General features: G+C 38.7%; 1 protein-coding gene across 1 annotated transcript in view; it reads left to right on the plus strand.

Annotated features, from left to right (window-relative positions):
• The window catches only part of DOCK4 (dedicator of cytokinesis 4), a 705,907-nt gene that overhangs the window by 383,222 nt on the left and 307,212 nt on the right, over nucleotides 1–15,473 (plus strand). The window contains exon 25 of the mRNA XM_070948091.1: nucleotides 660–794. Coding sequence (XP_070804192.1) covers nucleotides 660–794 — 135 coding nt within the window. The remainder of the gene's footprint in view (nucleotides 1–659; nucleotides 795–15,473) is intronic.

The following is a 15,473-nucleotide window of genomic DNA, read 5'->3' on the forward strand; positions in this document are numbered from 1 at the left end:
ATGTAACCTATTAGCTCTTTCACTTTTATAGCTGCTATGTATTATTACATTTATTTTTTGATCAATTACAGTACAATATCTTTTTCAATCATATTATTACCAAACCATTTACCTCCCATCCATTCCTGAGAATCTGATTTTTTTTTTTATAAGTAAAGAACTTTACATAGTTCTCTATTAAATTTCAATCTGCTTTTGTTACTGCAACATGGTTTATGTGGAACTACTCTTGTTTGGCTCAGAAGCTAATGCTAGCATGGAATGCAGTATCTAGTCTTTGGTATTAGATATCAGCCTTACATCCTCACTGTATTGAAGCAACTCACTGACTGCCAAATAATTACCAATGTTTAGTGTTTTTCCTAAAACATAAAAATCTCTAAATATTTTGGAACCAGTTACACCACCCTTACATTGATTGATTGATTGATTGATTATCCAGTTGAATTTGATGCCTGGCAATCATGTAGATTTTCTCCATGAAAGTATTTGCATAGGAAAGGTTTAAATAAATATCTCTTAAATTGGCACATCTAGCATGCAGTATCTAATTGTTCCCATTAATAATATGACTTGTTTTACAACAAAATGGAATTATTAGATTTATTTTCAGTACACCAAAGTGTATATCTTGTTTTTCTTTTTCAAAAAAATAAAAGGATAAGTCAGTATTGGAAGAAATAGATGTAATTGTGAACAGTCTACTAGATGTATTACTCAGAACCATCTTGGAGGTCACAAGCTGCCCACAAGCAGCAGGTTCTACCATGCGGCTTCAGTTTCAGGATATTACAGTAAGTATTACAACAGAAATACTTATCATGAATGTTGAACTACTATGTATTATTTTTTTATAAAGAAACAAATTTTTGGTCTAAAATGTGTGCATGTATACACAAGTTGCTCCAGTTCGCAAGCTGGAGCATTTGCTCATTTTAGATTAAAATGTTGGAAGAACCCACATCTGAATTTGCAGATTGATCAGAAACAAAGTTCAGTTGGTATATGATTATTCTGAACTGAACTGTTAGGGTATTTACAATACCAGTACGTAGTATTTTCACTGACTAAAGGACTGATAGTAAGTATTCCAAAAAGAGTACAGTGTATTGCTAACTTGTCATATTAGATGCAAATAAACATACATTTGGTTTTTTTTTTCAAATTATAAATCTGTTACTATCTTGTCAAGAATGTGCAGTCTATGGTTTTATGTTAGTGTTAGGACTGCTGGGTTATAAAGGTTTCCACAAAGTTTGGAAGCCCTTTTTGAAAAAAAAAAGAATTGCAGAAAATATGCAACAATGTCAGATCTGCCCCAATCTGATCCCCTAGGGAAGTAAAACTCAACTCCATTTGGTTGAAGTGAAAAGGTACTTTTACTAAGAGATGCTGGATGCAGTACAGTCAAGCAGAATCTAAAATTCCCATGTGCCAATACAGAACTAAACCCTTGGTTCCCCTTTGCCCTCCCCCTGTCCATGTGTAGCCAATCTGACACTACCAAAATGTTTTGAGAAACGCTGAGATGTTTGGGCTGATAAAATTCCATGCTCAGGGTAAACGGCTTTGAAGATGCCAGTGCACCAACCCGAACCGGATTCCAAAGCACTCTGTTCTTCCTCAGCTGCCAATTTCCCCTCCCAATTTAGACCCTCTTGTATTGTACATTCATTTTTGTGAGCTTGGAACCACTTATCTCCCCAATTTGAGGTTTCACTCTCGCCTGTACTCGGGTTGTGTACAAGCTGATGGGACAGAATAACTGGTCTAACTTTCCTGTTTAGCATTGTTGTATTGAGGCATCCTGGATAGTGCATCATCCAAGAATCCCCCCTCCCCCGGGAGTTAGTGTAGACTGAAATTAAATTGGTTAAAATACTGAGCCCACCAAACTTGCTTGGTCGATAATCTCCTGGATGTTTTTAGGGCTTCTAAGTTTCTATGATCAGTCCTCACCTCAAAAGGGGTCTTGCTCACCTCCAGGAAATATCTCCACATTAAGAGTGCCCAACATACTACATAAACTCCTTTTCCCAAACCACCCATCACCGCTCAGTGTCAGTCGGTTTCCTGGAGGTGTATGCACATGATTGTAGGGCACCCTGCTGTTCCTTAGTAAAAGTACAGCTCTCATGGGTGTATCACTAGCACCTGCCTAAATAATAAATGTGGCATTAGGGTCTGGGTGTTTTAGCATTGGTTCGGCAGCAAACAACTGTTTGAGTTTTTCAAATGCTGCCTGGCATTGCATTATCCACTTCAGTGGCTGGCTTGGTTTGGGTTTCCCCTCCCCTTTTGTCTTTAGCAAATTGGTTATGGAGGTAGTCTGGGTGAATGATAGGATAAATTGGCAGTAAAAGTTCATGAACCTCCAAAAGCTTTGCAACTGCTTTCTGGTGTGGAGTGGAGCCCACTCTAGCACCACTCTAACTTTCTCAGGGTCCGTCTCTATTCCCTAATGGGAGATGCAGTAGCCCAAGAAGTCAATTATATTCTGGTGGAACTCATATTTTGAAAGTTTAGCATACAGTTGAGCAGCCATGAGTTTTTAAAGGACTGCTCTAACCAGTTTCACATGCTCTGTCATAGTCTCAGTGTAAATCAATATGTCATTCAGATAGACAAACACACCCTTTTAGAGGTGCACTTCATTTCTCAACTGCATGGAGACAGAGATACTGGATGCAGTAAAGTCAAGTGGAATCTAAAATTCCTGTGCACCAATACAGAACTAAACCCTTGGTTTCCCTTTATACCTCCACCCATTGTCCATCTGTATGTAGCCAATCTGGCACTGCCAAGATATTTTGAAAAACGCTAAGGGGTTTGGGCTAGTAAAATTCCACTCTCAGGATAAACAGCCTTGAAGATGCCAGCGCACCAACACAAACAAGTTTCCAAAGTGCTCTGTTCTTCCTCAGCTGCCAATTCCCCCCTTACAATTTCCCATCATATACATCTTTATTTCCCATTCTTCCCCCCTCTCCTTCCCAATTGATAGCAGAATGCCAGCAAGGCACCAAGCTAAAGCTGGTGGATCTGACAAATACTGTTTTCAGAAATGTTGTTCTTGTTTCAACCCTCCATAGAGGCAATGCATTTATGTAGGCAACAAAAGTAGAGGTATTGCGATCTTTTGTGTTCTTAAAATGCTGAAATGGTTGGTATGATTAAAATTGAGGAAAAAAAGAAGGTGTTCTATGAGCTTACATTTCATTACATTATCTTTTATTAGTTATACTTTATTTTCAAGCTGTTTGTCATATTTGCTTTCTAGAATGAATGAAGCGTATAAGCACTTCAAAAGGGCAGTTGATGTAGTGAAATACTTGGAACATTCATTCTTTGATGTGCTATCTTATTAGTCTGACTCTTCCCATTTTTTAATATACATAGTAAAACCTCCATAGTTGACCATCTTCCTACATTGTCTACCTCCCTAAATTGATCTAATTTTTGTACACCAGACATACACTATATGTACACAATAGAAAGTCCACCTATGTAAGTTGTATCTTGACCACATGGAGCTTGACACACAGTATTAATCTACTCTCCATAACTTGATCAGTTGAGTCCAGTCTGCACCAAGGCCAAGAAAAGTGAAATGCAGAATTGGTAGCAATGAATTTCTTTCAAGAAGAATATAAAAGAATACAATATTTTTTACTTGATTAGGCAGAAAAGATGATTACATCTTTACACTGATGAGTGTGGATTCTTTCTTTTTAAAAAAATTTTTTTTTTTCATTTTAAAACAAAAACAAAACATAAAACCATCATCATTCCAAACAATTACAGTGTGGACTCTTTTTCAACACAATGCCTGACAGGACATTATGAGGGGTGACAAATTTAAGAGTGAACAACTTTTTAAAGACCATTTCACAGTTCTGCTGTGCACTAGCTTAACTGGAGAGAAATTAAAATTTGGTGATTGGTAAATTGACAAAGCTATGCTCATTCAAGCACCTGCAATCCAAAGACCTTCCCGTCACCTGGAAATCTAACAAATCTGCATGGATGACTGGTATTCTATTTGAGGAGTGGATAAGAGGTATTGACAAAGAAATGAAGAAGAAGAAGAAATGATCCATTCTGCTTGTAGTGGACAACTGTCATGGCCATACCCAAGTGACTCATCTTACAAATGTGAAACTGAAATTTTTGCCTCCAAACACTACATCAAAAATTCAACCTCTCAACCAAGGCATAATCAAAACATTCAAAATGCACTTCCGAGCCCAGCTTTTGCAGTGGGTTATTCCTAAAATGCAAACCTATGGTCTGTCTGCAGAAGTAAAATCCTCACCCTAATCCTGACCCAGAAGCAATTTTCCAATCAGTACTGACCAAGGTACAGCCTAGCAGAAAAATGCTGGAAGCAACTGATGAAGCAGAAGAATTAAATGAGGAGAACACAGAAATTGCAGATATTCCGAAAGAAGAGGATTTCAGTCATTTGATGATGCATTTTATGATGCAGTTAAAGTCATTTGCTGTGGAAAAATGCCCAGTATGCTGAGTGGTATAGCCAGTGTTGGGAATGTTTTCTCCACTTACCTTCATAATAAGAATAAGAAACAGACTTCCGGCGGTGACGACATCGTGAGCGGGATGAGGAAACAGGTCTCCCGTCTCTGGAACCCAAATACTCTCTGTTAGAAGCTCTGTGCGAGCATTCCCGATCCCGTAGAGTTCAAGAAATAAAAGGGGAAGTCTTGAAGCCCCCGGACGTAGCGCTAGCATTGGTGGGGATACAAGACGAACGCCTTTAATCTGGTGGAGAGAAAGTCGGCCTTTAAGGCAGGCAGGAGTGATGGCGGCCGCCCAGAGTGAAGCCAAAAGTGGATAGCAGTTTCGAGCGGTTGAACGAATAAACCCCAGAACTGTGGAACGGTACAGAGAAGCATGGACTGAGAGGGGCACAAAATTTGATGGATTACTAGTGGCAGCGATCTAGATAGAAGCGCTTTTAGATGCAAAAACAACAGCGCGAGGAAGAAGAAACCCACGGAGTGACTAAGCAGAATTGGAGGACTGATAACCCTAAGGTCCCGAGATTGTGGTGGAGAAGCAGGAAGCTGGAGAAGACAATATAGCAATTTAACAACTCTAACAATTTGGAAGGCTAAAGAGACTTGAAAGGACTTTCGAACTGCCGGGGGGACTTAACAATAGAATCGACGACATCAGTCACTGCAGAGAAAAAGACTAAGATCGCGAGGGAGAAATACGGATACGAATCGACAGCAGGAAAGAGCCATACTCACAGCCATCAACGAGAACGGACTAGATATGTTAAGTACTACCAAAGAAGGGGGGGGGGAATACTTTCTTTTGCTCTTTTCGTTAATAGCACTTACATAAGGTATATATTATATGGATTGTACAGTCAGTAAAATAATTGGAATTAAAAGGGGGGAATAGGAAACATACTAATTTGAAAAAGGGGAAGGCGAATGAACTATAACAGAATTGGATTGATTGGAAAGACTGTAAAATAAGAAGTGAAAATTTGTAGAATATTGATTGATTGAATAGTAATTAATAAGAGTGTGATTATAATAATAGTGTGATTATAGTGTTGATAATTTATATGTATAAAAGTAAAAAGAGGTAAAAAAGAGGTGAAGAATCTAAAGGTATAGAATTCTCAATGAATAAGAAATATATGTTAGTTTGGGAAAATCTCTCACAAGCACTGAGAATGTCAACAATATCTACTATAACGAAAACTGGGAAAAAACCAGCTGTAAGCACTACAGCAACGGTGGCATCACCATTACAACAAAAAACGTTGGATAGCATGGTGGGAAAAGAGAAGGAGAAAGAAAAACCAGAATTGACTTTGAATGCCATGCAAAGTATGTTTTCAATGATTCAGGAAACATTATTAAAAACACAGAAAAAAATAGCAGAGAACCATTAAGAAATGAGAACACTCCATACAGAGATTAAAAATGAAATTGGAGAAGTGAGGGAGGATATTAAAAACATGAACGATAAAATTGGAGATATTCAACAATCTATATCAGAAAATGAACAAAGAATTAGACAAGTAGAAACAAAAATAGAATTAGTAGAGACAAAAGTAGAGGCAATAGATCAGAAAAACTCCCAACTAAACAAAGAACTGTCTAACTCATTAGCAATGCTTGAGATGGAGAAAGTCTCATATTTCCTCTGATTCCAAAATATACCAGAAGAAAAAGATGAGGACCTGGGTGAAAAAATGTCAGAGATAATGGCTAAAATTATACAAAAAGATAAATTGGAAATAAAAGGACTTTTGGACGAAACTGATCGTGTACACACAAATTATATAAGAAGACACAGATTGGCAAGAGAAGTACACGTTAGATTCTCAAAAAGACTAATTAGAGATGAGGTATACAGAAAATCTAGAGAAGGGATGTTGACATATAAAGGAAAAGAAATTACAGTATTAAAACAAATACCCAGAAGAATCAGGAATCAGCGCCAACAATACCAGTTTCTAACAAATCAGCTGAACAGATATAAAATACCTTTTAGATGGCTAACTCCAGACGGCATCCTAGCCATGTGGGAAGACAAAAAGTACAAAATAGACACATTAGAAAAAGCAAAGGAATTCTACACCGCACAGTTCAACCAGGAAGAAGAACAGGAAAGTAAAGAAGAAACAGACAGTAGAAGCCAGGAAGAAGAGCAAATAGAGGTGGTGCGAGAGAAGTAAGTAAGGAGAACTCAAGAGAAAGAAAGGGAGGAAAGAGAAGGCGCAAGAACAAAATCTCGGATGGAAACTAGACATACTAAAAAACAACTACATTAGATAATGGAAGAGGCAATGAAACTTTTTTCTGTAAATATAAATGGTTTGAATGCACCAAAGAAAAGATCCCAGACATTTATAAAATTACAAAAATTAGAAGCATTTGTGATTTGCCTCCAGGAGGTACACATTAAAAAAGGACACCAGAAAATTTTAGAAAATTCAAAATTGGGGAAACTATATGTATCCCTGTCCCAAATAAAGAAAAGAGGAGTAGCGGTGTACGTCAAGGATAGGATTTATTCGAAATTAATACATGCAAATGAGGATGGTAGAACGGTGATGGTCGAGTTAGTATTGGAAAAAAGGAAAATACTATTAGTAGTAATTTATGCCCCTAATCAAAACCAACAGGAATTTTTTAAGGGTTTACATAATAAAATGGTAGAATTGGACTATGAAGATATCTGTTTAATTGGGGACTATAATGCGATAGCAGATGTGAAAAAAGATTACAAAACGAGTAAAAAGAATAAGAAAAAAGAAGAAATACTTCCAAAAGAATTCTTTAATATGGCCTGGGAAATAAATTTGAGAGATGTTTGGAGGGAAACCCATGAAGATCAGAACTAGTTCACCTTTTACTCTCATCCCCATCAATCCTGGTCCAGGATTGACATGGCCTGGATGATTGCGAATATTAGAAATGGGGTTGATAAAATAGAGATAGAAGCAAATCAATGGGCAGACCATAATCCAATTCTTGTAAACTGGAAAGGAGAAAAAACATTTAGGAGATGGACGATGAATCAAAGAATTTGTAAACAAAAAGAATTTAAACATATGTTAGAAAAGGAATTAGAATTATTCTTTAAAATAAATAAAAAAGAAGATACTTCTCTACAGAATACTTGGGATACAGCAAAAGCATATATAAGGGGCCTGACTATTGGATATATAGGGGAAAAAAATAGAGAAAGGAAACAACACCTAGATAAACTACAGGAGGAACTTAAAAATATAGAATATAAACTTCAACAATATCCCCATAATAAAAAAATAAAAGAAGAATGGAAGTTAGCTAAACATAACATAAATTTGATGAACCAAAAAGAACTAGCACAGAAAATAAAAATGGCCAAACAAAATTAGTTTGAGTTGGCGAACAAACCAGGTAGATGGCTGGCCTATAGACTAAAAAAAGACAGAGACAAAAGAATGATATATCAGCTTAAAGATGAAAATGGGGAAATCCACTATAGTAGGAAAGCGAAAAAAAAAATTATTCGGACATTTTATGCAAATCTGTATAGACAAGAAGAAATAGAAGATGAAAAGATAAAACAATATATAAAAAGGTCAGACATACCTGTAATTACAAATGAACAAAGAGAAATGTTAAACAGGCCAGTAACTGAGATGGAATTGGATGCTGCATTGAAAAAGCAAAAAAATAACAAAACGCCAGGCCCAGATGGCCTTCTGGTGGAATTATATAAAATGGTACAAGAAATAATAGGAGAGACCATGCTGGAGTTATACAACAAAGCACTAGAGAAGACAAAAATCCCACTATCCTGGATGGAAGCAATAATTACAATTATACCCAAAGACGACACTGACCACCAATTAATTCAAAACTATGGACCAATATCTCTATTGAACACGGATTATAAAGTATTTGCAATAATTATGGCAGAAAGAATAAAAAAAGTACTAAATGTTTACATTCACCGGGACCAAAATGGATTTCTGCTGGGCCGTCAAATCAAGAATAATATGAGAGTAATAATAAATGCACTCGAGTACTATGAAGCACACCCAGAGAAACAAGCTTCGCTGATTTTCCTCGGTGCCCAAAAAGCATTCAACAACTTAAATTGGAAATTTTTTAAAGGGCAATTAGAGACTATGCAATTTGGATCAAACCTTGAAAAAATTATAGGACAAATATACACAAAGCAAACAGCAAAAGTAATACTAAATGACGACATGACAGATCAATTCGATATAACAAAAGGGGGCAGGGCTGTCCACTTTCTCCACTATTGTATATTTTAACATTGGAGATTTTGCTAAAAAAAATCAGAGAAGATCAAGAAATTAAGGGGTTAAAAATAAAAAGAGAGGAATACAAGGTTCAGGCTTTTGCCGATGACCTTGTATTTATAACTGAAGAGCCATTGGAAGTAGCGCCAAAATTGTTTAAGAAAATACAGGAATTTGGAGAGTTGGCCGGTCTAAAAATAAATAGAAATAAATCGAAATTAATAGTTAAAAATCTTACGAAAATTCCGGAGACAGAATTGGAGAACAATATACAAATCCAAACAACGAAGAAAATAAAATATTTAGGGATCTGGCTGTCACCAAGAATCTCGTCAATAAAAGAAAATAACTATGATAAATTAATAATACAGATAAAAAAAGATTTGGATAATTGGAAAAACCTACAAATATCATTACTGGGAAGAATCTCCACTATTAAAATGAATGTCTTACCAAAGCTGCTGTATCTGTTTCAGGTTGTCCCAATAAAATTAGAGAAAAACTTCTCTGAAACTTTAAATAAGATGACTTCCAAATTCATTTGGCAGGGGAAACGCCCACGAATAAAACTTAAACTACTTCAGGACACTAAGGAGAGGGGAGGAACAGCACTCCCAGATTGGGAACTCTATTATCACGCGGCGGCACTATTATGGGTCAAAGACTGGATGGAGCTGGAAAACAGCAGAATACTAACAATTGAAGGGCATGACCTACAAGTTGGCTGGCACTCCTTTCTATGGGATAAAAAATATAGAACCCATATCTATTTTAAGAGACATACAATTAGGAATCCATTATTATTAATCTGGCTCAAAATTAAAAAGCAACAGTACACAAAAATACCGATCTGGCTCTCACCATCAGAAGCGATAAGACACCCAAATTTAACAGAAGCTAAAAATATAATTAGATACAAAGACTTAATTGACCATCAAGGGAAACTGAAAACTAAACAACAATTGGAAGCAGACCTAAACAGAGAAATTGATTGGTGGTCCTTCTCACAGATTCAATCCAAACATAAGGAATATATAAAAACATATGAAATCTACAAAGAAAAACAAGAATTAGACAAAATTATATTAGACTCAGAAGAGAAATTGATTAGTAAAATTTATAAATTCTTGTTGAGGTATAAGATGGAGGGGGAAAGTTAAGAATACAATGATTAAATGGATGCAAAATTTTACATATGCAATAGACTTGGAGAAATGGGAAGAGCTTTGGCAATTGAATAGGAAAGTAACATTAGTGGTGGCATACAAGGAAAATCAGCTGAAGGTGTTTTACAGGTGGCATATGTCGCCCACAAGATTGGCTAAAATTCATCCGAAAAACAGTCCACTATGTTGGAAATGTAAAAACTCACAAGGTACTTTTTATCATCTATGGTGGACGTGCCCAGCGGCAAAGAAATTTTGGTCCAATATCAAGAAATGGCTGGAACAAATTACTAATCTCCAAATAGATAAGAAACCTTTTTGTTGGGAATATTTACAAAAACATATCCTAAAGATATTAAATATTTGTTGATATATATTCTAACTGCAGCATGGATAACCTATGCCAAAAATTGGAAACAGGAAAAGACCCCAACAAAAGAAGAAGTAATGAATAAAATTATTCAATGCGCTGAAATGCATAGGTTAACAAAAGAGCTAAAGGAAAAAGAAGAGACAGAGTACTATAAAATATGGGATAAATGGTACCAATATAACGTCACTATTGAAGAAATACAATTAGAAGAAAGATAGAATAGAAATGTAAATATATATACAACTAACTCCACATGGGCGGATAAATTTATAGAGGGAAATTTAAAGAGAAAGATATAATCTCATTATGTACTGTATATATTAATAAGGGGGGAATTCTTAGGGGATGAAAATGGAGGGGGGAATGGAAAAGATAATTATTAGAGTAAGATTAAGGGGAATAACTACAACTGTATTAATTGGAAAGCTAATACGAAACAAATGCTTCAAAAGTTTAACTTACTTATACGTTGTTTGTTGTATAAATGTTTTTATATGTGTTTTATATGTGTTTTAATAAAGTTTATATTTTTAAAATTAAAAAAAGAATAAGAAACAGTCTGAAATTGACTCTCTTTTTCAGAAAGAATCATTAAACCACAAGAAAAAAAATAATACGTAAATGTTGTAAGGATCGCCTCTCCTTCCAACTTAAGAAAGTACGAACTCTTGAAACATGGTTGTTCAAAACCACGTTGTTCTATCTAGATCCATGCCAGTCCGGCTTCAGGCCTGGGTACAGCACGGAGACCGCATTAGTCGCATTGGTGGATGATCTCTGGAGGGCTCGGGACAAGGGTTGTTCCTCTGTTCTGGTCCTGTTAGACCTCTCAGCGGCTTTTGATACCATCGACCATGGTATCATGCTGCACCGGCTGGAGGGATTGGGGGTGGGAGGCACCTAGTTGCGGTGGTTCTCCTCCTATCTCTCTGACCGGTCGCAGTCTGTGTTGGCAGGGGGGCAGAGGTCGACCTCGAGGCGCCTTGCTTGCGGGGTGCCACAAGGGTCGGTCCTCTCGCCGCTCCTGTTCAACATTTATGTGAAGCCGCTGGGTGAGATCATCCGTGGTTTTGGGGTGCGATGCCATCTGTACGCTGATGACACTCAGCTGTACATCTCCACCCCAGACCACCCCAATGGTGCCCTCGAAGTGATGTCCCAGTGTCTGGAGGCCATGCGGGTCTGGATGGGGAGGAACAGGCTTCGACTCAACCCTTCCAAGACCAAGTGGCTGTGGATGCCGGTGTCCCGATATAGCCAGCTGGTGCCATCGCTGGCTATGGGGGCGAGTCACTGACCCCCACAGAGGGGGCTCGCAACTTGGATGTCCTCCTGGACACATGGCTGTCTTTAGAAGAGCATATGACGGCTGTGGCCAGGGGTGCTTTTTATCAGGTTCGCCTGATATGCCAGTTGCGCCCCTTTCTGGATCGGGACTCCTTGTGCACGGTCACTCATGCCCTGGTCACGTCACGCCTGGACTACTGCAACGCTCTCTACATGGGGCTCCCCCTGAGGAGCACCCGGAGGCTCCAGCTGGTGCAGAATGCGGCCGCGCGGGCGATTATGGGAGCAATGTGGCGCTCCCACGTAACACCTCTCCTGCGCGAGCTGCATTGGCTTCCGGTGGTCTTCCGGGTGCGCTTTAAGGTGTTGGTTCTCATCTTTAAAGTGCTCCATGGCTTAGGGCCAGGATATTTGCGAGACTGCCTGCTGCTACCGATAACCTCCCACCGGCCAATACGCTTTCACAGAGAGGGCCTCCTCAGAGTGCCGTCGGTCAGGCAATGTTGGCTGCTGGCTCCCAGGGGGAGAGCCTTCTCTGTGGGGGCACCCGCCCTGTGGAATGAGCTGCCTCCTGGAATACGATTGATCTCGGACCTCCGTACCTTCCGTAAAGCCCTGAAGACGTTTTTATTCCACCAAGCCGGCCTAGCCTAAATGGTTTTTAATTGGGATTTTAAATTTTATGGATTTGGGGGTTTTAAATTGGGAAGCTAATGATTTAATTCTTTTTTAATTATCTTAATTTTTGTATTTGTATGTTTTTTAATTTTGGCTGTTCACCGCCCTGAGTCCCCTCTGGGAGAAGGGCGGTATACAAATTAAATTAATAAAAAATAATAAATAAATAAAACGATTCTTTTATTAAGCAGAAGTGACAGCCATCCAGCTAAAGCACAATCTGAATGCCCTTAGGCAAAGCAGTAGGATTAAAGTGGTAGAGACCCCTCCCTTTAAATCAGAATGCAGATTTTAGCCAATACACAAGTGTGAAGATGTTTTCTTTACTATTTCCTTTGAGAACCCGAACAAACATGCATTCCCACCACTACCCTTTAAAGTGAGACAACCCACATGGCTATCATATAAATTCCTGCAGGTAAAGGGAATCTCAGGCCTCCTTGGCACCAGGATATAGGTTGTAAAATATCTGATGACACCGGCCATGCTAGTAAATTGAATCCAAGTCCCCCCTTCCTCTACTTGAATGGCAGTATCACTTTTAGGGATCTGACATGCTATCCTCCTTAGAAAACAAAAGGGTCCACCTGTAAAAAAAACAAATATACACAAGATTTCATGATTTCATGATAGTATATCAACAAGGTTTGTTAGGGTATTGGGAGTGAAATTTTCTCAGTAATATTGGAGCCCTAACATGGTGTTTAGCGACCCATTCATTGTGTGCTGATGGTAAATGTTTCCAAGCAACTAAGTATTGGACTTTCCCTCTGTGGATCCTAGAGTCAAGGATTTTCTTGATTTCAAAGTGTTGTTCACCTTCAATCATGATGGGAACAGGTGGTGTAGATGCAGGTGGTCTGAAGGATGAGATTATTTCTACTTTGAGTAAACTGATATGGAATACTGGGTGGACTTGCCTGAGTGTCTTTGGCAGGAGTAGTTCAACTGCTACTGGATTGATGATTCTAGTGATGGGGAAAGGTTCAATGAACTTTGGCCCTAGTTTTTTCAATGGTTGTAATGATTTCAGAAATTTTGTAGATAAGTATATTCTGTCTCCAACACAAAAAGGTTTGGGTTCCATCCTTTTCTTGTCAACTTGAATTTTAAAAGCTTCTCTAGCTTTCTGTAAGGCTAATCTAACCACTGGCCACGTGTTTTGCAAATTATCCATCCATTCCTTAAGTGAGGGGCTGGTAGGTTCTTCCATGGGTAGTTCAGGCATGAGACTGAAATCCTAGCCTGTTGCTACTCTAAAAGGGGTAAAACCAGTGCTTGAATGTACAGCATTATTAAATGCAACTTCAGCAAAAGGCAAAAGTTCGGTCCAGTTATCCTGTTGAAAATTAATGAAACATCTTATATATTGTTCTAGCACCGAGTTCAAAATTTCAGAATTACCATTAGTACAAGGATGAAAGGATGTGCTCAACCCCTGGCCAGTACCAAGTAAGCCCAAAAACGCCCTCCAAAAGTTGGAGGTGAATTGAGCCCCTCTTTCGGAGATGATCCTTTGAAGTTGATAAATGTGTATTAGGAATAATTTGGCTAAACTTTTAGCAGTTGGGATCTTTTGGCAGGGTATAAAATGTGCCTGTTTTGAAAATAGGTCTGTCACAACCCAAGTAACAGTATTTCCCTCACTGTTTGGCAATTCCACAATGAAATCCATAGCAATCTCTCTCCAAGGCGCTGAAGGTTTAGCTACCTTCTGCAATAGACCTGAGGATTTCCCCTGGCGTCTTTTTGCTGCTGCACAAATGGGGCAGCTAGCTACATAGCTTTCTATATCCTTTTTTAGTGATGGCCACCAAAATTGTCTTTTAATCAAGTGTAAAGTTTTCACAAACCCAAAATGTCCAGCTAATTTGGAGTCGTTGCACCTTACCATTAAGCATAGCTTTGGCTTGCAGGAACATACAACTTCCCACCCACCCAAGCCAAGTCTTCTTTCATCAGACAGCTGGATTTGTTGTTCAAAAACCATTCATCAGTGGCCAATGCTTGTTTAAAATTTTGGGTGGTGTCATTGCCCATCAATGTCTCTTGTATTGCCTGGGATCTGGTGACTACTTTAGCAGCTAGCTGATTGTTTTGTACTATGGGTTTCATTACGTCTGACTTTGCACTATGGTATTGCGATTTTCTGGATAGCGCATCCGCCAGAAAGTTTTTTCCCCCCGGGAGATATTTTAGAGTAAAATCAAACCATCTAAAGTACTGAGCCCATCGTACTTGTTTTGGGGAGAGTTTCCTTGGGGTCTTTAGGGCTTCTAGATTTTTATGATCAGTCCAGACTTCAAAAGGAGTCTTACTACCTTCTAGGAAGTGCCTCCAGGTTAACAATGCCCAACGAACTGCATAAACCTCTTTCTCCCAAATGGCCCACCTTTGCTCAGTCTCATTCAACTTTTTGGATGTGTAAGTGCAGGGTTGTAGTTGGTCTTGCTCATTCTTCTGAAGCAGGACCGCTCCTATTGCCACATTGCTGGCATCTGCTTGTATGACAAATGGTTTCTCCGTTTCTGGGTGTATTAGAATTGGTTCTGCTGAGAACAGTCATTTAAGTTTTTCAAATGCCGCCTGGCATTCCATAGTCCAGTTTAACAGCTGCTTTGGTCCTCCCCCTTCGTTTTTAAGAGCTTGGTGATGGGGAGGGCAATCTGAGCAAAAGAAGGGATAAACTGGCGGTAAAAGTTGGCAAACCCCAGGAAGCTCTGTAACTGTTTATGTGTGCGTGGAGGGTCCCAATCAAGTACAGCCTGCACTTTTAGAGGATCCATCTCAACTCCCTGGTGTTAAATGCGGTATCCCAAATAGTCAATCTTCTCCTGGTGGAATTCACATTTGGAAAGTTTGGCGTAAAGTTTGGCAGAGCGGACTTTGTTTAAAACTGCTCTGATTAGTTTTACATGTTCTGCTTTGGTCTCGGTATAGATTAAAATGTCCAAGTAGACCAGGACCCCCTTATATAAATGCTGATGCAGCACTTCATTTATTAACTGCATAAACACTGCAGGAGCTCCTTGCAACCCAAAGGGGAGCACCTTGAATTGGTAGCAGCCGAGGGGGGTGTTAAATGCCATTTCCCACTCATCCCCTTCCTTAATTCTGACACGGTAGTAAGCCTCCCTTAAGTCCAGCTTTGAAAAAATTT

The sequence above is a fragment of the Pituophis catenifer genome, unplaced genomic scaffold, assembly GCF_029215685.1.
Source record: "Pituophis catenifer annectens isolate HBS135680 unplaced genomic scaffold, rPitCat1.0.hap2 SCAF_7, whole genome shotgun sequence".
NCBI lineage: Eukaryota > Metazoa > Chordata > Lepidosauria > Squamata > Colubridae > Pituophis > Pituophis catenifer.